The 26,204-nt window shown below is 40.1% G+C and overlaps 1 protein-coding gene across 4 annotated transcripts in view; it reads right to left on the bottom strand.

Moving 5' to 3' along the window:
* The window catches only part of RREB1 (ras responsive element binding protein 1), a 144,165-nt gene that overhangs the window by 114,610 nt on the left and 3,351 nt on the right, over nucleotides 1-26,204 (bottom strand). Inside the window, exon 1 of one of the 4 annotated variants that reach the window (XM_019490462.2) lies at nucleotides 19,721-19,742. The exons of the other annotated variants lie outside the window; for them this stretch is intronic. Coding sequence (XP_019346007.1) covers nucleotides 19,721-19,727 — 7 coding nt within the window. The 5' untranslated portion in view covers nucleotides 19,728-19,742. Of the gene's footprint in view, nucleotides 1-19,720; nucleotides 19,743-26,204 lie in introns of those variants that run through there. 4 annotated transcript variants of the gene reach the window in all.

Below are 26,204 nucleotides of genomic sequence, written 5' to 3'. Positions count from 1 at the left end.
AAAAAATTATTCCTCTTCAAAGAAAAGAAACAAGTGAGCGCTTCCCACTTAGAGAAGCAAATCAGGTATGGCAGTGCAATCATACCATTTGCCATTTCTGTGCAACTGGCATGATCAATTCACTGCACCACTGCCAACAGATGCTTTCAAATCTTTCATATCATTGTACACAGTTTTGCTGCTTCTACAGAAAAAACATTTTTTTTGACAACTAATGTCTATTATTGTCTAGGCTGGAGTTGAGGGATTCTCTCTGCCCTGCTAAACCCCATTCATGCAGAAAAGCATGCACTTTTAGCAATTTGGTTTGTTAGAAGGAGAGCTGAACAATTTTGTTGGAAATTTTCAGATTTTTCAACTGACTCCAGTTAGAAATGCCACAATCAAGCACTTTTTTTTGGACAAAGTCTTTTTAATCCTAGCATCTGACAGCAGGGTGCAACATGCTCTTCCTTCTGAAAGGCTAATGACAGCACCATGAGGACCCTTTCAAGAAGGCTGCAACCTGGGCAAGACAAACTTTATAGGCAAAACTTTGAAAGAGGGGAAAAAAAAGGTTTCTTGTCTCATGGAGTTGGCAGCAGGGACACCCATGCAGAAGTAGAAGGAAGTGGGGGGGATGCTCTCCCTCTAATGCTGCAAAAGAGGACGAAAACCCGAAGAATCTGTGGGCCTGTCCATGTAAAAGAATGAAATAACTATTTTTACCATAACTTACTATAACCTAGTAAGCCATTTGAGTACAAGATTTTAATTGCAATAAAGTGTATATCTCATTTGCATAAACAATATTATTTGAACAGACACTTCAAAGCAGAGGTTATTTTCCAAATAACCCCAGTAACTATACAGCAATGTAAAAATGTATGCTGTTGCTTCAAAACAACGATTAAAAACCCCTTTATTTTCCTATCTTATTATTAATCCTTCTATTTCCAGGCTAGTGAAAATGAATGTTAATTACCTACACACACATTCACTTGATTTATTCTGCAAATCAAGACACATGTGAATTATTTTCCCCCTAATCAGGGTTTTCAAAAACAGCCTATAATAGATTATCATTTGACCCCAGCAGTCTTTCCTGCCCAGAGCAGGGGAACTGGACCAGATGATCTCATGTGGTCTCTTCCAGCACTAAGCTTCTGTGAATTATCATACAATAATAATAACAGTAATAATAATAGATTATCTGTGAAAAAGCACTGTGAAATAAATTAATGGAAGTGGACATAACAAAACTACATTCCAACCACTTGAAAACTTCTAATAAAACGATCTGTTGGAATGATGCATCAAGAAGTGTAGTGAGAGATTCTCAAGGGAACTGATCCTCTCTTATTGCAACTTTGGGCACTGAATCACAAAATTAAGTCCCTCTGGGAGAGGGGGAAAAAAACCAAACACAACCTGTCTGAAATATGTCTCTTTTTACTACTGTTCACTTTGTCTTTTTCTTTTTTTTGTGGTGGCTTAAGTAGCACAGATATTTACAAACATCACAGCAAGGTCTTTCCACTTAGGCGAACTCCTCCATCTCTCAAAAGGCTGTAATTACAAAACTGCCTTTAAAAGCAATCTCTCTTCCCCCACCCGAGCACAGAGCGACAGGCAAGAAGATGCAGGCCAAAGTACAAGGAAAGAACACGCTGGCTAACTAGCTGCAGTAGCTTCCCTCCTCCCTTCCTCATGTGGCACCTCTGGACCAATCACTATGCTCCACCCAGCTGTTCGGCTCCGCTCTCCCTCCACTGACTGACAGCAGAGCACTGTTGGTGCAGAAGGTGTCATCCATCACGGAAAGAGCAAGAGAGAGCTCTGCAGCGTTCTCACAAGCGCACCAGAAACTTAAGACATCGCAAATCCAGCCTGACACATCTGCAGTTTCTTTTCCACCCCACACCCCCACTCACTCACCCCCAAGGCAAAGCATGAAAAGCCAACGAAAAATTAAAACTTGAACCTTCTCGGTTCGTGTTACAACAGATGGTTTTCAGTTAAAAACCAATTGCACGTATTTGCAACTCATTTCAGCCAGGATCCAAAAATACCCCACCGTGCACCTCCTTCCTCACATCCCCTGTCTCAAGGTATAATGAAGGAGCTGCATTCTCTAAGCTCGCTGGTGTAAGCGCATTGATTTCAAGGATGCCAAACTTGGTTTTTATTCTGGTATAAATCAAGAGAATAATCTGACTCTGCCTCTTCAAAATATGACCAATTAAGAGAAAACAGGCTCCCAAAATGTTTGGGGCAAGCAAGAGGTGGCTGAAAGGCAGCTATTTTTTTCTGCGTGGGAACTTCATTAGGTACCTACACTAAATCTTAAGGATATATGCACAGTATTTATGAGAGGCACAGACTGAAGAGGGTTCCTCCAATTTCACTCACGGATCGGGTTTGGGATTTTATTTTTAATCAAAGTTAGGCATATACTCTTCTGATTGGGCACAATCTTTAAACAGCATTTGCTAGAAAACAAAAAAAAATTAAGCACTGAAAGATTCAGTTAAAAAACTCTTTAAAAGGGAATGGGTATACTGATCTATATGATAAAAACATTTAATTAAATATTCTATATTGACCACGAAGTTTCCATTATTTCAAAGAACTTTACTGTGGTAGGCTCTGCTCTGTTGTTTTGAGGGGTTTTTTGGATGCTTCCTTCAATGCCTCATGTAACGTAACTGTTATTTATGAATTATCACTGGAACATATGCTGCTTTACACTGAATATAATACTATTATAGTGCTCATCTACCTACCAGCAATCATAGATAATCTGAGAGTTGTCTAAAAAGTCCTCTTTACCCAGTTTTTGTATCAGGAGGCTTGGGCATCATTACTATATGGGAGTTATAATTTCTTTAACCCTATGGGTTCAGTCTTACACCACTGAAGTCTATGGAAGCAGGCTCGCAGAAAGTTATAATGCAATGAAAGCAAAGATTATACTGTGCTCTGGATCGAACAAAGTCACAGCTGAGTTCAATTTTCCTTCTCCACTGTTGTGAGTTAAAGCAGAATGATAGGAACACATCCGCTCTACCCCTAACAAAAAGGAGGGAGAAGGGGGAAAAAAAGGAGGCTACACATGCTAATCCCAAATTACACCTGAGCTACACTTCCATTTCAGTGAAAAACTGACATAAAACACATACCCCCCCGCTCCCATTTTTAAACAGACCAGCTTTTTCCTCAGACTCTAGATGACACTGACTCCACCTCTTCTTCCCTTATTTTAATAAAGAAAAATCTACCATCCTTTTGACCTTGGACTTGCTCGTTTCATCTGTCTTTCTCGGCACACACTCTTTGCTAACCATTCAGCACACTGCAAGCCCTGATAAAAGTGGTTAATGTTTACTGAAACCTGCGTATGCACTGCACTATATCCGATAGGAAAAAAAGGCAAAGTTCTGCTAACAGCATCCGTGACCAATTTAAAAAGAAAAAGGAAAAAGAGCAAGAAAAAAGCATGCACGTTTGACTTTTAGCTAGTTTTTTTTAACTGACCAAATACATGTACCAGTAGGTTGAGTGAAAAAAAGAACAAGAACTTCAAATCCTTCTCCTTAGCTGTTTGATACTTTAAGACTCAGACCCAATTTTTCTTTTGAAAACCTGATGACTATTAAGTTTGTTTCCTAGGACACACAAAAGGAAGAGGAGAAAAAAAAAATCAAGGATTGGTTACTGTGGCCTACTTTCTGCGGGATGCATAATTTAACCCAAAGTAATTGTTTTGAAAACATCTAAATGTCCAGAAAGACTTAATATTATTGAATGTGTTCTGACAGCTTGTGACTGGAAGTTGTATATATAACCTTGCTGGAACAAAACCTTCAAAACCTCCTTAAAAAAAAAAAAAAAAGAAATTTCACAGGAAGGAAGAGTGATACCCTTGCAGGCTCAACCAAACTACAACTTGAATATATTCTCATGTGGCTGAGGAAATGTTAGAAGATTAATTAGGGCTTAGTGTTTCTCCATAGAGGCAAGAGCTTCTTTAAAATGCATTTTGACAAATTTACCTATACAATATTTGAAAAAAAAAAAAATGACATTTGCATTATGCTAATATATTGCTTCTCCTGGTTTTAATTTTTTTTAATATATTTCACGTCACCTCTTCAAAATACCCATCTTTAACTAAAAGAGTTACAAGAAAGCACATCATCCCCCCCATTCTTTTCTCCCCAACGTCCTTTTATCAGAGCAGGATGCTCTCAGGTGTTTAAAGCCAACTTTTTTTCGTACTAAAGGCAGCAACAGAACCGCAGTCACCTTGGAAACAAACATCACCCACTGTTTGCAGAACAAACAATGGTACCTTTTCAGCCAGTATAAGGCAGGCAGGGCAAGGGGCAGCCAAGCAATTCTGGGACTTACAGGAGTGTTAACATATTGCATTCATTTAATGCGTCAAAAAAAAAAAAAAAAAAAAGTTCAGCGCTAAAAAGTAAGGCTTTATCGAAGTGAGAGCCTTTGGCGAAACCATAACTAAAGCTAAGAAGGTCAAACTAGTCTCCCAAATCAGCAATGAACTCTCTTCCCAGGGAGAATCTAACAATTATTTTTAATTACTTTGCATGTCTCCTGCACCAAAGAAACTGAAGCATGCAACCTCCGAGAAACACTCACTCAAGTTTTATCAACCTGTCAAGACAAGGTTCTTTGGGTGAATCTGATATCTTTTATTAGACCAACTTAAATAGTTGGGGGGAAAAAAATTTAAGCAAGCTATTCTTTTTAAATTAAAAAAAATTCTAGCTATTTAAGTTGGTCTAATAAAAGATATCAGATTCACCCAAAGAACCTTGTCTGCCTATGTTCTTAGACCACCATGGTTACAACCTACACCCCTATCAACCTGTCAAATATATATTTTTAAAACCCTAGCTTGCATTCAAAGTACCGTGAATCTGAATTTCAGAACTGCTCCCAGTGACATCAACCAGACTTGTGAGCATTCACCGCTCCTAAAAAAACCAAGCCCCCTATCAAAGTGAGGGTATCTAATAAAAAAATGGAATATTACTTTAATTTCCAATTAATTCTATTCGGACAGAATTGTTTGATACTTCTGTAGACGATGTGCACAAGCAAATGGTCTGAGCTTGGAGAACAGTAACGGCTAAAATTATGAACAATCTTAAGAAGAGTAGTTCCCTCACCCAATGGATGTTGTCATGCTATCATAAAATCATGGGTTATCATAAAATCTGAGCTCTTTACCTATAAACTACATCATTTTTGCTTTTTGTTTTAAAATCAAATAAAACGTGACTCCTAAAATATAAACCCTAAAACCCTCTCCAGAAAGATGGACTATATTTTTTAAACTACTATATTTTTAATGCATGTTAAAAACCATGAGTGTTTATAAAGAGAGAGAAATATTTTGGAACCTCTTAGCTAAAAACTATGCCACTGAATACTGTGACAACAAATTCATTTTTACAGAATCTCTATAACCTGTGTCAAACACCCAATTAGTGCAAATCACCAAGCAAGGAAAAGTCCCACTGATAGCATGTCCTCAAGTCTTTCAGCAAAGGAATGCAAAGTACTACAAAATTACCACCATTTGACTCATGTGCACAAGCCAACATCCATCTGAACTATGAAGGAGCGGCACACACAATACACCCATTTTGAGAACTGTGCTGGAGTGATACATGCTCAACCATTCTCTCGGAGATCATTCTGATTTTGTGATACATTTTGGCAAATAAAAATTAAGGTCTGAACACCCTCCCACCCCCCAAGAGCAAAGTGTATGAGCCATACCATTAGGAATATCAGGGTTTTATTACTTACCAGTAGAAAGTGTTAACAGGATTGAAAAGTGCAGAGGCTGGAGTTAACACTATCAAGCTAGTTTAACAGAACTAAAAGCCATATTAATGTTCATTAAGATGTAGATTAACATATCTGTCCTAGTGCACCAGTAGTTAACAGGTCTTCAAATGTGCAAACCTGTATCATAAACAATGTCAAGAGGGCTTTCTTATTGAGTTCAGCTAACTCAACTGAGTTTAACAACTGACACACACACACCCTTTCTGCCTGTCAGGACATGGCCTCTCTCTCTCTCTTTCTCTCCAAGGCCAGGATGATGAGTTAAACTGGTACAAAAGTGATTCATAGGCACTCATACTTTATGTACAGCTACACACAAAGAAAGCAAGCACATGACTGAAAGCAGAAACAACTTGAGGATGTTATTCCAGCTTCATAACACAGTGTAAATTCTGACAGTACTAATTGTTCATAAAAAATGCTCAACACTATCAGATTGAAAGGATCATTACAGTCCCTCCTGCTCTGCTACATCATAGAGAAAACTGCGGGTTCCTACAAAACACCCCACCTATTTCAGGATTAAAGAGTTGTGAGAACCCACTCTAATCTTTAACAAGTCTAAAACTATGTCTATACTAGGAGCACTTTACCCACGAGGACACTTTTTAGCATACATATAGCAGTACCAACAAAGCTGTCCTGCATCCTGGTTAGCACCTCCCCCACCCCCCCAAAAAAAAAAAAACTGGAGCAAAGCAAACTACATTGCTAAGGGTGGGGTTTCACCAGGTACGGCAGGCAGAGATGATGCCTTGTCGCTGTCTCTCACACGCACATGCAACCCCCCCTAGCCACCCATGAGACCGGTGTAACTATGTTAACAGAAGTCTACAATGAGAACGGCCTAGGAGGACCGCCTGGAGACTCATACTGGCTCTAATGTAACTAGCAAACTCCCAGCCCTTAGAAGTGTTTTTGTTTGGTCAGAGTATTTTAGGTATCACCTGAACAATCGGTAAATTGAAATGACAAACAGAAACGTGCACTTAATATAAACTCCATGGAAATTTATCACTGCGGAAACGCTTCAGTTAAAAAAAAAAGAAAAAAAAGAAAAGAGTTCGACTACTGAGAAGCAGAAGCAGCAGTTGCTGCTGAGGCCCTACCAGCCCTTCCCTCTGTAACCACCCCCACCCTCCAGAAGCTATCGCAAATCCTCAGGCTGTGTCGACTGCCAGCTGACAGAACTGTTTAGTCAGCAACTAGGGAGAAACGCAGGCACTCTCCTCCATCACTCCCTGCTGCCTCCCGTCCCCTTGTTACCTTCCTCTTCAAAAATATCCTTCAGAAGAAGCATTCTCTCTTCTACAACCCCTCCCAAGCAATGCTTATGAACTGCTTTCTGAGTTTATCCCTGGACGTGGCCGATTTCTTTTCTTTTCTTCCCCCTCCCTTTGTGTAACCCTCCTTCCTCCTCCTACTGTCCCCAAGCACGAGGAGTTCCAGAATTACAGCTTATACTGCAGCAACTTCCTCCATCTTCTGTGAGAACATCAGTTCAGGGAGTCCAACATGTTGCACTTCCTTTCTAGAGCACAATAGCCAGGCTCCAGGTGCCAAGGTTAGTTTGTCCTTTTCCAAGAACTGATTTCCAAGTTCTTTTAATGCCAGTCTCTCATCAAATAGAAAATGCTTTGAAACCATACACACACAAAAAAATCACTATTACAAACAACTCAGTGAGTGTGAAGTACCTTTCCCCTAAAGATTTCAAACTGCTTTAAAAAGGTCTTCCTTTATTTTACAGATGGGGAAACTCAGGTCTTTGTCTACTCTCAAAAGTTGTAGGCTTCTAACTATATCTGTTCAGTCAACAGTACAGTGTCCATAATATAGATGCAATATTGCTGGGACAAAAGTGCTTGCACCTCTCTGGCTTATTCTCATGTACTAAAGTATATAAACAATAGCAATAAAATTGCATCTATGCTATAGGTTTTACAAAGACACACACACAGACACAGATGCAGACATAGACATATGCATACACACACACACACACACATGCGCGTGTATGTGTCTTGTATAATGTGTATATATTATGTGTATTTTTTTTAATCACTCCTTTAAAAACTGACAGAATCATACTGGAACAAAACCAAACCTCAGACACAAACTTAATGTAGTTTGCCCAAGGCTACATACACTCTAAGCTGAAAACAGCAACAGATCCCAGGTTGTCTGATTCTCAGACATTTCCTCCAGCCTATAAAGATACTGTCTCCAGTTACACTTGGAAAATATTTGTGTGAGCATTTGATATAAATGAAATTTAATTTGAGAAGAGAAGGGGGGGACTGCTCTGTTCTGCACAAAGGGCAACAGCTCGGATGTAAAAGGAAAACACAAGTGATCAATTTAGCTTATTAAGAAAGTGTCAGACATAATGCTATAGTCCTTATTAATAGCTTTGGGCAAAATTGGAGAAAAAAAAGCTTTAGAAATCCAAACAAACCAGTAACTGAAAGACATAATGCTTAGCACCATCTGTGTGAGCAATTTTTGTGTTTATAACATGATGTTCAGGAATGCAAATTCAGGTTTCCTGGTGCTGAATTGTTTTAAGGAACTGTGTATGTTTGCTCACCTTGAAAAAGACTGCCTACTTTTCAACATAAGTGGGGGGTGGAAAGAAGGAAAAAACTACTGCTTACAATTCTTGACACTTAGCATGGCTAACCCAGAAGTAACATGGACCTAAACAAAACACGGGCCTAAACAAAACACAGTCTATGCTAAGACAAAAAAACAAGCTTCAAATAATAGAACAGAGATGAAAGTTTAGTAAAAATCCACAGAAAAGTTTAGGTCCAGGTCTCTCCTTTGTGCTTAAGCAGTGCAGCTGTGCTGCACAAAACTGCTCACTGCCTTGAGAAAGGCAGCTGCGCTATCTAGACAGAAAGGAGATGCTTTTTTACCATGGTGGTTTAGACTTTATTATTATGTGCTGTCTGGTTTTGCACTCTGCCACCCAAAGTAGTTATAAGATAACTTTGGAAATCTAATATTTTCAGATAGCTTATGTCAACAATGAACAAGCCTCAAGAGTTTTCATATTCCACATTTTATTAATAATCTGTGCTAAAATACTTCATTCATCCCATTTCCAAAAGAATAACTTTATTTCTATAGTTATCATTACTCAGTTTTTAATCACAGTGATAAAAATGACCGTAGGTGGAAACTAATTGCGCAAATAGATCTACTTTAATTTATTTTTAGTAGATAAGCCATCTCCCTTGTTTTACACAGGTTTTAGAGAACCAAGCTCTGTTCTTGGTTACTCAGAACCACTTGGTTACACTGAAGTATCCACACTACTTAACAAAGGGTAACTCCAAAATTTCCTGATACAAGCAAGCAAGACAAAACTTTGGCCATAACCTTTTATGGCAAAACAAAAAGTTCTTTCTTATGTTAACAGGACTTAAATACAGAGTCAGAGAAGATGATCACATAGATGTAACATGAAAAAGACTACATCAAATGATATTTTAAATAACTAAAACTTCTGCACTCCACATGCTAGCATCAAAGAGATTATTTGTACCTGCTGAGTGCTGAACGTACATGTGGAGGAAGCTACTTTAGCCACCAAGTCTCTTAGCCTTACTCACACAGTCATACTGTTTGCCAAAAAAGCAACTGCGAGATCACTGCTTCATCATTATGAACTTCTCGGTTACTAAAGTCAGAGAACAAAAGGTTATAACAAGGGGGGGGGGAAATCTAAATATCCAAGATAGTTAAGAAAAAGGCAACCCCAAAACATAATAAGGAATACATTTTTCAGCCACAGATACCTGTTCAGATTTTCCCTCCTGTACCAGTGACTGTACAGCTTCTGACTCACTCCATCAACACTGTTTGCGGGCACACACCCTGCAGAGAACTTGCTGTGGAGTGGTGGAAAAAATGTGTGTTAAACATCAGGTTAGAAAGAATACATCAGCTTGCTTCAAAGTAGAGAGGCAGGTAGAGAAGTAAATCTATGACTCTGCCTGCCTACCTTTCAGGATGCTACCAACATGAATGGTCTATTACTGGAAGAAGTCAAGCAACAGAAAGTTGCAACCAACTTCAATGGCACTGGAGGCCAGAATACAGATGGTCTGTATCAAAGCATCTTGTCCCTGGGTGTCGTAGTCCCAATGACAATGCACATATGCACACTCACCCTTGTGTGGGAACAAGCAATTGGAATTAATCACTATGAAAATGCTACAGTCCACCCCACAAAGACAGAAAAACTACTGGAGCTGATACACTAACTTAACCTTAAGAGAAGAGACTCTGGAGTCTTCAGGAGTAGATAGAAGGAATAATCTTCCTTCTGCTATGGTTCCTCTGTAAATATATCTAGCGTTCAGGCCGTATGCTGGCTGCCTGGGAGCTGTCATACAGCCTGTATGCTCTGTGCTGGCTTCTGGGAGTTGTGCAAGCTGGTATGCCTGTTGGGTTACAGCTGCTGGACAAACATGCAAACATCTGGTTAAGTTAAACATCTTCAGAATAAATGTAGTTAGGAAAGGGATGCTGATTAAAGCAAAATGTGTGTCCTACTGTATGCACAAGCACAGAGCCAGTCTGCCTTCAAGTTAATAAAATAGTAGAATTCTGTTTTAAAAACATAGGCAGACAAGGTTCCTTGGGTGAATTTGATATCTTTTATTAGACCAACCCAAATGGTTGGAGAATAGTTATTAAGCAAGCTTTCGGGTTCAAAAACCCTTCATCAGGCTAAGGAAGCTTCAGCAGTTGGTGTGTGCTCTATTTACGGACACCCAGTCAATCTTTCTTTAGTCAAGGGAGCTGATACAATTTGCATCATTTGCAGCTAAATTTCAAGTTTTAGAAGGACTAACTAAATCAATGGTTTTCAACCTTTTTAGACTCAAGGCACCCCACTACAACTTTGCAAATTGAGTGGCCCTCAATTTCAAAAACTAACTTATTTATTACAGAGCTAACCTCATTGCCGAGAGGCCAAACAGGGAGATAGGGGAATGACCAGGCAGGGGCAAGCCTGCTCTTAAATCACTTTCCACCTGGATTATCTCCTTATACCTCACAGCACCCTTCAAAGGTCTATATACCAACCCAAGGATGCCCCAGTGCCCTGATTGAGAATCACTGAATTAAACCTTTCCATCAATTCAAACCAAACCAAGTAGCATGTGCTATATACAGTACATGCAATAAAACTTTAAAAGACAAGGATCCTTTCTGGTCCATAATTAATATTAAAATGTACATAGTATTTTGCATAAGGGAAGGAATTATGGTGACCAAATCAACACCTCTCCTTTCACCTTTCATACCAGAGGCTGCATTTCAGTACCACTATATCTACATAATTGTACAGCAGACTGCAATCCTATAAGGGGAAAGAGGTCAAGATAAATAAGTGATGTCATTATGGATATTACTGCAAAGCAAAATTATTTGAAAGACATTGTAAACTTAATATATTATTTACATCAAATCCTAAAGTGTGCCAATTCTGTCACAGAACAGAGACAATGGGAGATTTCAAACATGCCACGTATAAATGGCTCAGGAGATTGGAAACCTAAGGGGACAGAAATAGAAACACATTATAGCAATAAACTTTCTGTTGCAAGAAGCTTGCTCTCCAAAATTTAGCACCAAACTGAAATGGAAAATCCTAGACTACCGTAATCTACAAACACTCAAGAAATCATCATCTGAGGCAAGTTTTCCAACTTTTGTGGCTACTATCACAAAGATTTGGGCAGTGTTAATAAGGAAACTCCACTGCTGGAAAGGACAAATGCCTGTAAACTGGCCAAGTTTCATTCACTGATGTGATTGCCTCAGGGAGCCTCCAAGTTACCATCTGCAGAAAAGAAAATATCAAGTGCAGAAATACTATTCTTTGAAATCAGCAATACATCTCAGGAGAGAGGGAAGGGGTCTCACTGAAAGAAGCCGTTCTTAGGTCTTAATCAATTATCAATATTTTGATGTTATGTATCATAATAACTCCTCCTACTTTTAAACCAACCCACATTGGGAAACCATGTCAAAAAAGACGAGAGAGCGCGACAGAACAGCTGCAGTCCTCTGTTTTTCTTGATGGCTGGTAATAGACTTGTCTTCATGCAAGGTGGAGTGAGAAGCATAATTTCAGTATGTATCAGATCCCAAACAGATACAAGGAAAGTTGTATTTTAAATCTGCCAAGGTAAACTCTAGATTCCTTCATTCTCTTCTCCATCAATCAGTCACACTTCTATATCTTTTTTCAGATTTCAGCACTACAATGGCACTCTATTAATCGTGTCTTGTGCATTTTGCCTGATTTGTCTTGTGCATTTTGCCTGTCACATGATGCATGCTCAGTGTCCCTAGATTTGAACATCAAGGGGAACTAGCAGCAAGACGTTCCTCTAAAACAGTGGCTTTCAACCTTTTTTTCATTTGCAGACCCCTACAAAATTTTGAATGGGGACCCCTTTGGAAATTTTGAATGGAGATGCGGACCCCTCTGAATTCTAAGTGTAGATATTTACATGCTATTGACTGAACAATCATCTTTTACGGACCCCTTAGACATAGCCTGTGGACTGTGAGCGGTCTGCAGACGACTGGCTGAAAAACACTGATCTACAAGTACGTAAATTCAGAAACCAACTTCCCTCATTAGTGTATAAGAATTCTGCTTGTAGAAGTCTTTTCATTTACTCAAGCTTTTGAGAGAGGTGAAAAGAGACCACTGGTAGCAACCAGTCTCCACTCATGCAAACTGGGGGAGAAAGGCGAGGGGGAGCATGTTTCCAATGCAAATAACCTACAGGTGTTCCACCCTGCATTAGCCAGTGATTAAAATTCAATATATTAGCACTGTCTGTATTTCACTGGGTTGCTCATACTTGCAATTCACCCCTTAACTGACAGTGGTCTAGGAACCTAGGGTTCTCATATGGGTTCATTTGCCTAGACAGGAAACATAAATTAATAGTTAAAATGAAGGAACTGGAATTTAGAGCTGAATTCTTTTTGTGCCTCTTTTGCTTTCTTGGTACATGACCATCAGTAACAACAGCCCCTCTATGCCACCTTCCTGATGGTGAAAATGGGGATAATACTTACTGAACCCCATGAGGCTGTCTGACATTGCATTGACATTTATTATTTTTAATTAAGTCCTTAAAGAGCTCGTGATAGACATACAAAGTACTAATCCTATTTGCAAAGTCAAGCTTAGTTGTAACAAAAAGCAGCAGCATTATGGAAGGCCATGTCAATAACCCAAAGAACATCTTTGGTCTTTGTCATATGACCCACAGCAATCTGATATGCTGTTATTTTACTGAGCACCATGGTGGCAGTAGTGTAGTTAGTTAGTTTCTTTTTGACAAGTGGTGGTAAAAACCTAAAGACCACAGGGGCAGCAGTGTAGCAGCCTCCCCTGCCAATATGCCTCAGATCTTGGACTAGGAGAAAGACTCCCAGGCTTGAGAGGGTGATTCATCCCTATTTGCTTTGGTATCAGCTTTGGTGGTATGATTTTATGCTATGGACTGCAAGTCACACAAGTTACAAACACTGATCAGGCAACAATGACTTTCATTCCTATGGAACTGACCTGAACCATGGATTTGAAACAGCAACCTCAGAAGGTAAAATGTTTTGCCACATCTGCTTCACAGCACCTTGAACTATCCTCTTCCTGATATAATGGGAACACATGGACCTCCCCCCCACCTTCCAAAACAGGATGCAAGCAACTGTGTGCTCAACTGAATTCTATCCCATCCTTGATCAAAGAGTAAAATACAGTACAAGCAAAAGCAGGGACAAGGAAGAAGGATACACAGAGTAAGAGGTGGCTTAGATGCATATGTGCTCTCAAAGTACAGCAGGAGCCCGCTGTTCTTTTACTTAGCACCCAAAAGTTTGCAAGATATTTTGCAGACCCACCGAAAAATCTTTAGGGGCATAGCTGAAAAAAAAACAAACCCATCAGCAGAGGTGGGGAAAAGAATGGAACTGTAACACACGTGTCCAACAGCTTCTCTAATTTTCCTAGCCATCCCTCACAGTTCTACATCCGTTTTGCAATGAACATACACTGTACACCCCACCCGCTCATTTCCTGTAACTCTTACCCAATCACCTGAGGCTTTTACCCCCTTCTCATTCCTAACCCCTGATCTCTAAAAAGCAACTTCCAACTCTTCTCACAGTTTTCTTTCTAAAGCTCCCACCCAATCCTCTCTCCCCCTTCTGAACAGTTTAAGTGCTGGCTATGCCGACATAAGTGAGGCTCCAGGGGACTGCAGAGGCAGCTGTTGCTGCTCCTGTTTATGGCTAAGAGCCAAGTTTCTCAGACTTCTTACTGGTGATATTCCTTCCAAGTCTCTCCTCCTTCCCCCATGTCTGGAGGGCATGGTGAGGTGGCCACTGGCAGCCTTACCACAGAAACTGAAGCAGAAAGGTAGCTTTCATTCCCAGTCCCAGGTCAGATGCAATCAGAAAGTTCACCCCAAGATTTGGCTGTCAAAATTTAGACGACGTTTATTTTCTTTCCAGACAACTAAGATACAGGTCACCCTTAGGAGAAATCACCTTCCAAGAAGATCCAGCATTCCCATCCTATTAAAGCAGGCAAATTTTAGTTAGCTATATGACAAAAGAAATGCACTGTCTCAGACAGATGGTTTGCAATGCACCACTATCATACTTTGCCCACAAAGCTGAATTATCCAGGGCAGGAAGGGAAATCTGAGTAATACAGAGGCTCCAAAGCCCCTTTTCCCTCTCTCCGCTACCAGAACTGCAGAGGGGAGAGGGTGCGACTTAAAAGAGAAAGGGTACGGACATGACTTCTTTGGACCCAAACAAGGAGTGACTAGAAATAACGGTCACAAGCTGGCAGAGGGTAGATTCAGACTAGACATCAGGAGGCGCTACTTCACAGTCAGGGTGGCTAGGATCTGGAACCAACTTCCAAGCGAGGTGGTGCTGGCTCCTACCCTGGGGGAATTTAAGAGGGGGCTAGATGAACACCTTGCCAGGGTCATTCAACCCCACTACTCTTTCCTGCCATAGCAGGGGGTCGGACTTGATGATCTGCTCAGGTCCCTTTCGACCCTACCAACTATGAAACTAAGCTTCAGCTGCATTTTTTACTCTTGGTAGCCATCTGCAGCCAGCACCCTTAGCTAAGGAGTAGCAACCCAGCAAAGGGGTACATCAGGGGAAAAGGAAGCAAAAAAGTGGTATTTAAGCCTCTCTTGCACATACCTTCCAGATCTGCTTTCCAGGCATAACACATAGGAACACAGGAAGATAGGACAGGAAGAGGCCTCCTCAGAAAGAAAGTCCAATCCCTTCCTTTTGCATCCTGGTAAGTCATGCACACCATTAAAATGGTGTGAGCTGTTGAACACATCTTCAGGTGCTGCAGACACTGCATTTGAGTTTTTGTATATAGCAGGGTTTATTCAGTGCTTAATTAAACCTGCCTCTATTTGTGGCCTGTGGAGATGGTCCTGCCACCCTCCATCAAGCTCAATGAATAAATATTTAAGCAGTCTCACTGACTGCAGCATGGCAGCATTAAGCTGCACTAGCAAGGGCTGCAGATTCCAGCTTATCTCTCCAATACATTTTTGAAAGATAAATGTAAACCGTGGTCCTGGAAACACCTCTCAGCTCCATCCACATGTAGCTTAACTTTATCCATGGGAATAGGCCTATTCAAGTCATGCCTACATGTAAGTGTTTCCATGACAGGGGAGTAACATGAGGAAAAAAGCAAGAATAATCCTACCCTTTCAAAACACACATGCAAAATAAAACCTTAACATTCATTAATAGTGCTTTAAAAAAAAAAAAAGCCATCTTGTTTCTAGTGACCTGGGTTCTGCCACAAGTTTGACAGGAAAAAAAGTAACCAACACACACACATACACAAAGCAGATTTTATATTCACGTAGTTCACAAGCTAACTGGGGTGGGGAGGAGAGGCCAAGTAAATGGAGATGCCAGAAATGGTAACAACAGAAAAAGAACCAGGCAGGCCTGACATGCAGTTTATACGGGCTCAAAGTCCCAGGGATGGAAATACAGAAGTATCCTTCATGCATTAAGCACATGTATCGGTCAGGAAAAGCCAAACATCCAGTTTCTCCCTTTAAAAGATTCTGCTTCTTGTTAAAACTGCCACAAAATAAAAAATTAAAAGGGTAAAATTACTATACATTAAAACAACCCTAGAGTGTAAAGGGGAAAAAAATGTAAACATCCACACAACTATCATCATCCTTTCTCTTCCCAGCACAGAATAGAAAGGAGCAGATCATAAGAGTTTCTAAAACAACCAGTCAAACTTATTCAAATCTTCACAAAGTGCAACAGGGCAAAACCCATTCCTGTTCACAGAGCTTATTACAGCAACATGACTAAACATGCTCAGCAGTCCAATTTGATAGGATGCATCCATCTGCTGATGCCAAAGGAAGATGCATTTCTGTTATATGTGGCACACTGCTGTCACACGCTGCTTTTCAAAAGAAGTTTTGAAAAGAGACCTGCTGCGTGCATTCTTCACAAGTCATAGTATCACCAGCCGTATAAGTGTTTGACCTCTACTTGCTACGCACTGTGGACAAAAATCTGACATCAGCTTATTTCAGCATCGAACTGCTACTAGCATTGATCTGGTTTCACTTTTTAAAGGAACCCCAGAGCGCTCAAATTCAACCAGTTCAGTATATGGACCCACATGTATTCATTTGGTTTGATGTAATCCAAGTAACCAACTTGATTAAAAGAGTCCTCTCTGCTCCATTCCTGGCAAATTCCGTTTCTCCATGCTTGTTCAAACCAAAACTGACAAATGGTATACATCCCAGTGTGTACATATACATATAATCTTAAATTTGAGTAACTTATACTATACCTTAACTCAAGAAAATATTCTTTTTATTGGAAAAGGTGATTAGTTTTAGTATGTTTCTGTATGGGCAATGTAACTTATTGAGGGAATAGCACACTACTCTTAACGCTTGCAATGTTTGCACCAGGGCCTAGAACAAAAGAAATAGGATAAGGAGATGCAATCGAGTTGAGATGAGCACTGAATTTACAAGGGTACTTACTGCAAAATAAACCATGTCCAACCAACCTACAGATTATTAAACTGTTAGATGTATTACCCAGAACGTCCAGATAGAAACAGGAACAGCCTTTCTTTTCCTTCACGTGTGAACAGAGCATTCATGCAAACTTCCAAATTACTAGCCCTGCAACCTATGCATGCATTTCTACAATTTTTACACAGACAAAGCACCAGAATGGTGTGCAATCAGTTTGCATCAATCGTAATGCAGAAGCACCCCACTAGGGTAAGAGGACTGATGTTATTAACCAATTCTGCGAGAGTGCCCAGCATATTAACTCTACATCATGTTAATTGTTTTTTACAAACTGGGTAAGTGAATGTCAATCCCTGCCCCAAATATCTACAATCTAGGAGTCCTGACATAACAGGTGTATGTAACTAGTCCACAGATGAAGAAGGGATGTGTTAGACAAGAAAAGGACGGGATGTTATCTAGGCCACTGCCCAGTGAAATCTTTGACTTCCCTGTTGAAGAGGACATGGTAACATTTAGTTCCAATAGTGGAATAATCTTTGCAGCATACTGGAAATTAAACTGAAATAGTAAACTCATTTCTGTTACCTGGATTGTAATTAATAAAAAACTTAAAGACCACAAATACCACACATGCAAACTGGTCACGCAGACTATTCAGAATATTCTGCCTGCCTAGAGATGCTGCATTAAAACCACTTGCAGGAAACTGGAACTGAACATGTGATGTGTACACAACAGTGGAGATCTTCCTCTAACATGAACGAGTCAGAACCAGTATTTTTTATCCAAAGATGCGTTACTGAGTATTTTTAAAAGGAAACAATGACATGGACATGTTTACATGGAGTTAAAGGAATCAGGCAGTGCAGGGTAGGGAGCAACTTCCACTAAACCAGATCAAAAGTCAGGCACCAGTGAGCACTTCCTTGAGAAGTGTTTGGTATTCCATATGCCCACCCACTGTCATGAGTATAGTTTACTGTGTAATTCTATATGTGCTGACTACTGAACAGTCCACTGGCAATTTCACTTGCATACAAACAGTGGATTCAAGACCTGCATACTCCAAGTCCTTCAGTACATCGAGTAAAAGTGATATAATACTGTAATTAAAAAAGCTGGGCACAAACAAGCCCCTCGGAGTCATGCTTCAAGAGGATCCTCCACGCAAGTCTCTTGTTTTTCGCTGCAAGCAAGAGTGGGCCCAGCAGACGTCTTGTCTCCTTAACATTCGCCACAAGGAGCTTATTCAAAAAGTGAATGCAGCCTCTGGAGTTTGGAAGTGAACTCTAGGGGTAACTGCAAGTTGCACTGTCCCAAAACAATGCTTGGGAGCCAGCACAGAGAAAATAGCACTCAAATGGATTCTCCCTAGCCATCAAAGTATCTTAGGTTTGGGGGGAGGAGGTGAACCAATGAAATCATCACTATCGCCATTTCAAACAGATCAAAGTAGGAGGGGAAAAAATGTAGTGCAGAAAACCTAATGGAGTTACCATACCCCAAATCCATAGAAATCATAGAAAATTTTAATTGGATAAGTCCAAAAGCAGGATGCAATCTTTGAGAACAGTCTTTTATCCAAGAAGCTCCTAGAGTAATGCTGAGACATTAGAGACCAATTATATATACATGCATGCAAAAGTGGATTATGTTAACACACTGTTAACGATCCAGAATTTAGTTTCCAGACTTCTGAACATTTAAAAGTCAAAATCAACTGCACAGTACATCCGGTGTGAAATTCTGGCCACTGAAATCAGTAAGAATTTTGACATGGACTTCAATGAGACCAGGTGTGTCTCTCCATGTGCTGTTGGTTATACATTAAACATGTAAAAGCAAGATGAGAACAGAAACCCAACACATGTTCAATATGGCCCAGTTAATGGTCCTGCGAGAACATTAACTTTCATGTTCTGATTTTAGAGCATTTTAGATGAGTCACCAAAGGACTTTGTTGCTCAGGGTAAAGAGGAACCATGAAAAATACAGATCTACTAGGCTTAAAGAGCTCCCAAGTTCTAACAGCTCTGCAACTGAAATTTGGAAACTACTTGACTTGTAGTTAATGAGGCTACAGATTTTAGGTTCTACTGGCTCCCTCCTACAGAGTTTAAAATCTGCGTGACTTCCTCCTGAGCTACCAGGCTCACTGTGATATACAGATCACTTCACCTGCCACTGAAAGTCATTCTCTAATTAGGGAGAACATGGCAGTTATTCTGCATGCTGCAATCCAGTTTGTGCTTATTTATTTATTTATTCGCTTAAAAAAAAAAAAAGGCAAGGGAGGAAGGAAAGCTTCTCCTATGAGGGCTAAGGGAAGTTAGGAGATTAGGTAACAAAATGAGCCCAAATCTTCAGTCCTGAAGCAAAGTTTCCAATGATTTAAATTGGAGTTTTCCCTCAATTATAAACCACCACTTGGTGCAATGTGATTACTTAAATCGTAACAAGGTAAGAACAGTGTTTCTGGAGCTTAGCAGATGGGGAAAACTGCTATGGGATTACTTTCCAGAAGCCATCAAAGACCTCAGTTCCAGGTCTTACTTGAAAGCCACATAAATATACTGACTGACATCTATTTGGCACATCTCGCTAAGAAAAAAACAAATCCTGTCTGAAGCTGTTACACAAATCAGTTTTTTATTGATCAAGAGCAATAGTTTGTTTCCAAATAGTAAAGAAGGAAAATTATACAGAAAAGTAGTACTTACCCCTCATTTCACTTGTTTCTCAGCTGTGAGAAGTATACCTCACATGTGCAAATGGAAATCCTATTCCATCTATTCCTATTCCCAAGGAGGGGATCCTATTCCACCTATTAGGTCAGGGGTCTGCAACATATGGCCTGCAGGCCAGTTCAAGCTTGTGGAGTTGCTGAATCTGGCCTACAGAGCTGAAGGACTTTGCTTGTGGCAGCACCCATGTTTGCAGGGGGCTGGGTGGTCTTGGCAATACAACTGCAGCACGGGGCTTTGCCTGTGCCTGCACCGACACCAAGCAGCTAGGAGCTGCATCCATGCCACTGCTACTTCTCCCAGCCCCTACTCCCCAATGGAGGTATAGCCACAGCTTCCAGCTTAGGGGGAGCTGTGCCAGGGTGAGGCAGCTGCCAAATGAGTATGCACTGCTGCTGCTTCTTCCACGCCTCCCACCCTGGCCTCCCCAGCTGTGCTGGGGCTGAACAGCTTGCAGCTGTACCTGCACTGCGGGTGGGAGGGGAGAGGAGAGGAGGGGAAAGAAGAGGAAGGAGGAGTGGTGAGATGCAGCAGCAGCAGCCTAGACACACTTTGCAGACACCTAGTCTCAGCACAGCTCCCCACAGGCTGGAAACTGAGGCTGCAGTGGAGGAGCAGAATGCTAGGCTGGAAGAAGCAGCAGCAAAGTGAGTGCTGCTCCCAGCTACCTAACCCCAGCATGGGCACAGTGAAAGACCCTGATGTACTGCCAAAGCCACCTGGCCCTCAACGGACCAGAGTCAGGTCATTCTGACCCCACACCTTGCAAAAGGTTGCTAGCCCCTGTATTAGGTGCCTAAAGGGACTTAGTTCCTTTAGTGTTATTCTGTTCCACCCTGCTCAAGTCCTTAAAAAACAAAAGATGGATGGATCCACCTCTTGCTCACTGCTATTTGTGACTTAGTCTTCAGGCTAAATTGGTGGCATGCTACAAAAGTAGGCAAGTTAATGTTTTCTCACAGACTCAAACAGGGTGAAATAATATTGCATTTGAGCATCTAATATGATCTAAGTCTTTTCTACCTCTAACTTCTATAATATTCAATCCCCTTTCCTGAACTTTAGCATCTTCACTTAAAACAAACCAGTTTTAAGGACTATAGTGAAATAGTTGCAACACCAACTGCTAAAACAAGCAAGAACCCAAGGTAACTCCATGGTTAGAGAGGGCTATAACTGCACAGCATGCACATGGCAACCACATTAGAAACACACAATTATGTACTGCCCTGGACAGACATACCGTTTAAGTGACATCAGAATGAGTTGCACACACGGATGCAGAATAGTATAGGGCCATTAATATCTTGGCTGCTTCTCATGTTTTCGAAACATGAAAAGCAATTAGGAATTTATAATAACTCCTTTACTGCCAGTGGAGTATTCTTCCTTAAGACTGAAGAGCAGAGAAGGAAAGACAGACGAGCAGACAGATGCACGCACGCTCCCGCCTTCTAGCAATTTTAGTACATCTCTAGCTCCTCCCCCCACTCAAACCTGACAACTTTCAAAGTTAGTTTGGCTGAGGCCTTCAGAGAAAATAAAGGAAAGAGCCCTTGTTTGCTAGCATTAATGTAAAACAAGTTGGCTGAGCTATAATATAGGAAGTTTAAAAATAAGTATGGAAATGCCAACGTACATATGGAGCAAGTTTACAGCCGCAACACAGCAAATCATATGCACAGCAGTGACGTGCACTGCTGTATAATATAAAAATCTCAAATTTGTACACACCAACCTACCTCACACACACACAATACAAAGAGATGCTGAAACAAGCTATACACTGATAAACAATGAAGGGCATCTACATTTTTGAGGATGTAATACTTTGCTTCCTTTCATCTTTAAAAAGCAAAATAAAATCAAATGGCTAAATGAACTGCCATTAAAAATGGCTGTCAAAGTTTTCTCATCTTCCATTTTTAGAAAATAAATTATGGTGTCTATCCATTTGCAGCCATCCGTGAAAACTGATTTTTGTTTTAGAACAAGCTGCAGCAAAAACATTTGTGAAAGTATCTGGAAAAAAGCAGATAACAGTTTACAAAACTGGGCATATATAGGACATATCAAATATTCAGTTATAGCAATATAACACAATTCTGTTTCACATAACGTTAGCAAGTCACTCATACTCAGCATAAGAAAAGGATTAGACCACCAAAAGCAAAAATGTCAAAGTGCCTCAGGAATAGTGCCATACCAAGACTCCTGGAAGCCCTGGGCAAACTTTTAGTGTTGCCCCCCCACCAGAGATAATGATATTTTGTTGCATATTGTTTAATTTTCAGGTTTCCTTTCTGTTCGGGCCCCGGGTGGCCGCCTGGTTCATCTATACCTGTGTCCAGCCCTGCTCAGTAACTTAACAGATCCATTTTCAAAGTGAAGGGAACATAAACTTCTAAGTCACTTAATATTCTACAAATTATATCCCAAAACCTTTAACAAAAATGTAGAAATAACTCAGTCTGATTGACAGAGGTCATGCAAAACAAAAGTGCTACTGGAGTTTCACATCTCCCTCACACCAATGTGATGAAAAGACACCATATGCAATCCACTACTGTTAGCTAAGAAATGCTTGACTATCAAAGACATTACACTAAGCAGTGACATGTAAGCTCTGAACTCAGTGCTCCTCCACACAAAACTCATGCTATGCAAACATCAAGAAGTCAGTAAAAATAAAATCAAGGACAGCCCCTTTGTCTACTAATTGTAGTAGAGGGATCTAACAATGGGGGGGGGGAGGAATGGATTTTGACAGCTTTTCTCCACTCAGTTTGTACCAACCACCCCAATGGAAGTCTGTCCCCAGGTGAATCCCTGGTAAGTTATTCAGCTGCTCTGTCTCTAGGACTTTACAGAGGCTTTCAAGTTCTCTTGAGCATTGCTTGTTTGAATCACACTGAATAAACAGTCTCCACCCGTCACCTACTTCTTTTGTCTAAAGCACCTATTCAGAGGCAACTACCCTCATTGACTGGTAGGCTGGCCAACTTGAAAGCTGAAATACCATTAAAAACAAGATACACCGGAATGCCTCCATGTTGCTAGAGGAAACAGAGGTCCAGATTCTGCCCTGCTGTTACATCAGGATAATTCCAGTTTAACTCCTACAGCTACAAAAGGAGTTGTGCCACCTGTACGCTGGTTTACCCTGAAGCAGAAATCTGCTGCACAATTCTTTCCTTCTTTCAAACTAGTTTCTTTGCAAACCATTCCTATTGATACAAGATCCCAAACCCAGGAGCATTTTGTGAAGGTCTGCCTTTTTAGTTCCCAGTAAAGCAATACTTATATGACCTCTAAATGAGTTAGCTATCTGTGAGAACACAATAAAACAACAAAAAATAATAATTCTCCAGAGATGGGATGCTTTCGTTCAGCTAATTCTGCCTTCAGTGTTGCACCCTCTTAAGTCAGGATGCCTGGAGTGCTGATACACAAAACAAATAGCTGGCCAGGGTGAGGCTGAAGGATCCCTTGAGGTGGGAAAATCTTAGCGCTGGGTTTGCATCAAGGGTGTACCACAAAGTTTTCACACCAGGGAAGAACAAAAGTTAAATCTTCATCAGCTCCTATTCCACTGTATCCCACCCAAAGTACAGCACTTTCCACCCCAGCTCACCCCACCTATTTTCTTTTGTAATTAAATGCTAAAAACAAAACCTGACTGGGCAAAGCTGTGTAGTTTTCTATTTTTCCCATTCCATACATCATCAACAGTGAAAGATGGGCAAATACAAGTTCTATTCAACCTAAACTATATTTTCACCCATAACATCTTAATTCTCTTATTCACAAAGTATTAAGCCAGTAGCTACAATGACTTAAGACATAAGAAATGGGAAAGATACACCTTACAGCTCTCAAAGGAGTCCGTTTTAATTTCCAGCATCAACCTAACAGATCAGATCTCCCAGCCAACAATAAGAAACTGACTATTCCCATTGTTTCCTTTCCAGAGAATATGCCTCCTCCTCCACCCCCAAATTCTATATGTGATCTCCCAGGACATTTCTCTGGCAAAGTTATAGGGTATATGAACACTACAGCCATAATTAAAGTTATATTAAAAGAGTACAGTGAAAGCAGACACTGACCCTTTTCTAAACTTGAGATGGCTCCTATGAAGTGCATCTGAAAGCTGTGCTGGGAAAATAAATAAAGTACAGACATTTATGATAATGCAAACGACAAACTATTTTGTTTGAATTCAGAAAAGTAGCGAAAGTAACAAGTGTTAAAGACAGGCATCCTCACTATTTTCAGCAGGAGCACTATTTTAAGCTCTGCTCGCTAAAAGAGATGAATGAGCATCAGTTAGAAGAGCTTTACTGTCTTAATACTGCTCAGCCAGTATACCACGAATTAGTCTGTATACTGCCCAGTAACAAACCTACCTCGGTCTTTTCATTAAGAATTTTACCAACATCTAAACAAAAACTTTACGTGACTTCATATTTTTTAAATCTATACATCAAATACAGGTGCAGAGTAAGTGATCATCAGCCATGAACAAGTTTATAAAGGATTTTCTGTGCCTAACAGGATGTACAACTTTATTGAACCAACAAGATCTATTTGGTTTCTGCCTATGGCTGTAGAATCTTTGCAGCTTTTATTTCTTCCAGTTTGTCCAAACAGGCTGCTATCCAACATATACCAGATGCTCATGGAGCAATAGACAACAGATAACTTCAAGGACATCTGTAAAGGGCGCACTTCAGGGGCCCAAACATGCAAATGTTTAGGCACATGAGTAAATTAACTCCTACGAAGGAGATGTCTCCGAAGACCCAACGGGTTACTAAGGTGAGTAATTTTACTCATGTACCTAAACATTTTCTCTAAAATATATTATTTTTACACCTAAAAATAGTGACTAAGTAAATTTTTAAAAAGTATCTAAAACTTTAAAAAGTGAATCCTTTACAAATACACTTGGGTTAATTTTAGCATCCTTCTGTTTAGCTGCTTAGCAACACTTATCCTATGACCTTCTAAGCACCACCTACTTTTACAAGGGATAATGAATATAACCAAAGGGATTTGTCTATATATTTTAATCTATATAATGCAAGTACAAGATCAGTTATTATTTCAGAAGACTTTCAACCGAAGACAGACCAAGCTTTGTTTCTATTTAAGAGGAAGCTTGAACCACCTGAAAAAGGGTGCAGTTGTGAACACTCTATGCTATTAACCCAAAGAAGTGATGAAATCCTTAAGGTAAAACCAAAAGCACTGTGGAAAGTGTGCATGTTCCGTTTGCCAGAAGATATTAAAAGGATTTCACTGCAAGGGACAATCAACACCCAATGCAAACGTTCACCTTTCCCCAATTCTGAAACTCCAGAGACTGACCCTCACTTCCAAAATAAAGAACATATGATCAAAAGGTCACTGAATGATGTAAACAGTTAAGAATGGATGTACCACCTGTACCATCTGAGTCAGACTGAGACGCTCAACTACACTAAAATCTGCTAACAAATGAAACTTCATACCCTTGGAGAAAGAGATAACTTGGCTGGAGAGGGCAGGTTTTAGAATCTGCATGTGTTACAGTCTGCTTTAATACCAAAACCACAAGAGGCACATTTTGCAAGAATAAAAAAAAGTCTACGAAAAAAAAAGAAGTGTGGGGCGACTAGTAATTAAAGGGTACTGAAAATGGTTAAAAATAACCTGCAGTATCAATTGATAAACAGGTGAGATCAGAATAGTCTAATGATTCCAATGCAAATTAATTTTAAGGGGGGGTTTACAAAACTTCACCTATATATCAATTTTCTTTAAACTACAAGATACCAGCCAAATCCTAAATATGAATGCATACTCAGCATGAAGTAAAAAAAAAAAAAAAAAAAGTCAGACTATCTGCATTGTAGGAAGAATGTTAGGTGTGTCCACCCGTGAATATTGAAAAAGGAGTGTTATCCTGATTGATTGGATGATGGGTTCATGCTGCTTCTGGGTTGCTAACACACAAAAGGCTCTATTCTCCCCTGGATGTACGTAACTCCAGTTAATGCTAATAGGCATTATGCAGACACACCAAGAGAAGAATATACCACTAAGTCTTCAAAGGGAAAATTAAAACCTAAAACAAACATGGCTGGCCTGACCATGAGTCACTGACTGCATCCCCCTTGCACACACACAAAAACGCATGGAAAAGGGGAACTGTGGTATCTAACTTTGTGTGCTTCAAAACAGTTGGTCTTAACAAAGAATTTCAACCTTCTGATAGGTTTTAATCATAAACTTCAGAGATGGCTGGGTAAACTGCATCTGTGACAACTTCTGCTAAAGTTGTTAAAAAGCAATTTTCTCATTAAAAAAAGAAAGACTAATTGAATCTGAAGTTTGAATTGTAAGGATGGGGGGAACCCTTAAGAGTTAAGATTATTCTCTATATCACATTAAACTAGACACTTGACTAGTGTAA

The sequence above is a fragment of the Alligator mississippiensis genome, chromosome 3 (assembly GCF_030867095.1).
Source record: "Alligator mississippiensis isolate rAllMis1 chromosome 3, rAllMis1, whole genome shotgun sequence".
Lineage (NCBI taxonomy): Eukaryota > Metazoa > Chordata > Crocodylia > Alligatoridae > Alligator > Alligator mississippiensis.
This window is presented reverse-complemented; position numbering and strand designations above follow the sequence as displayed.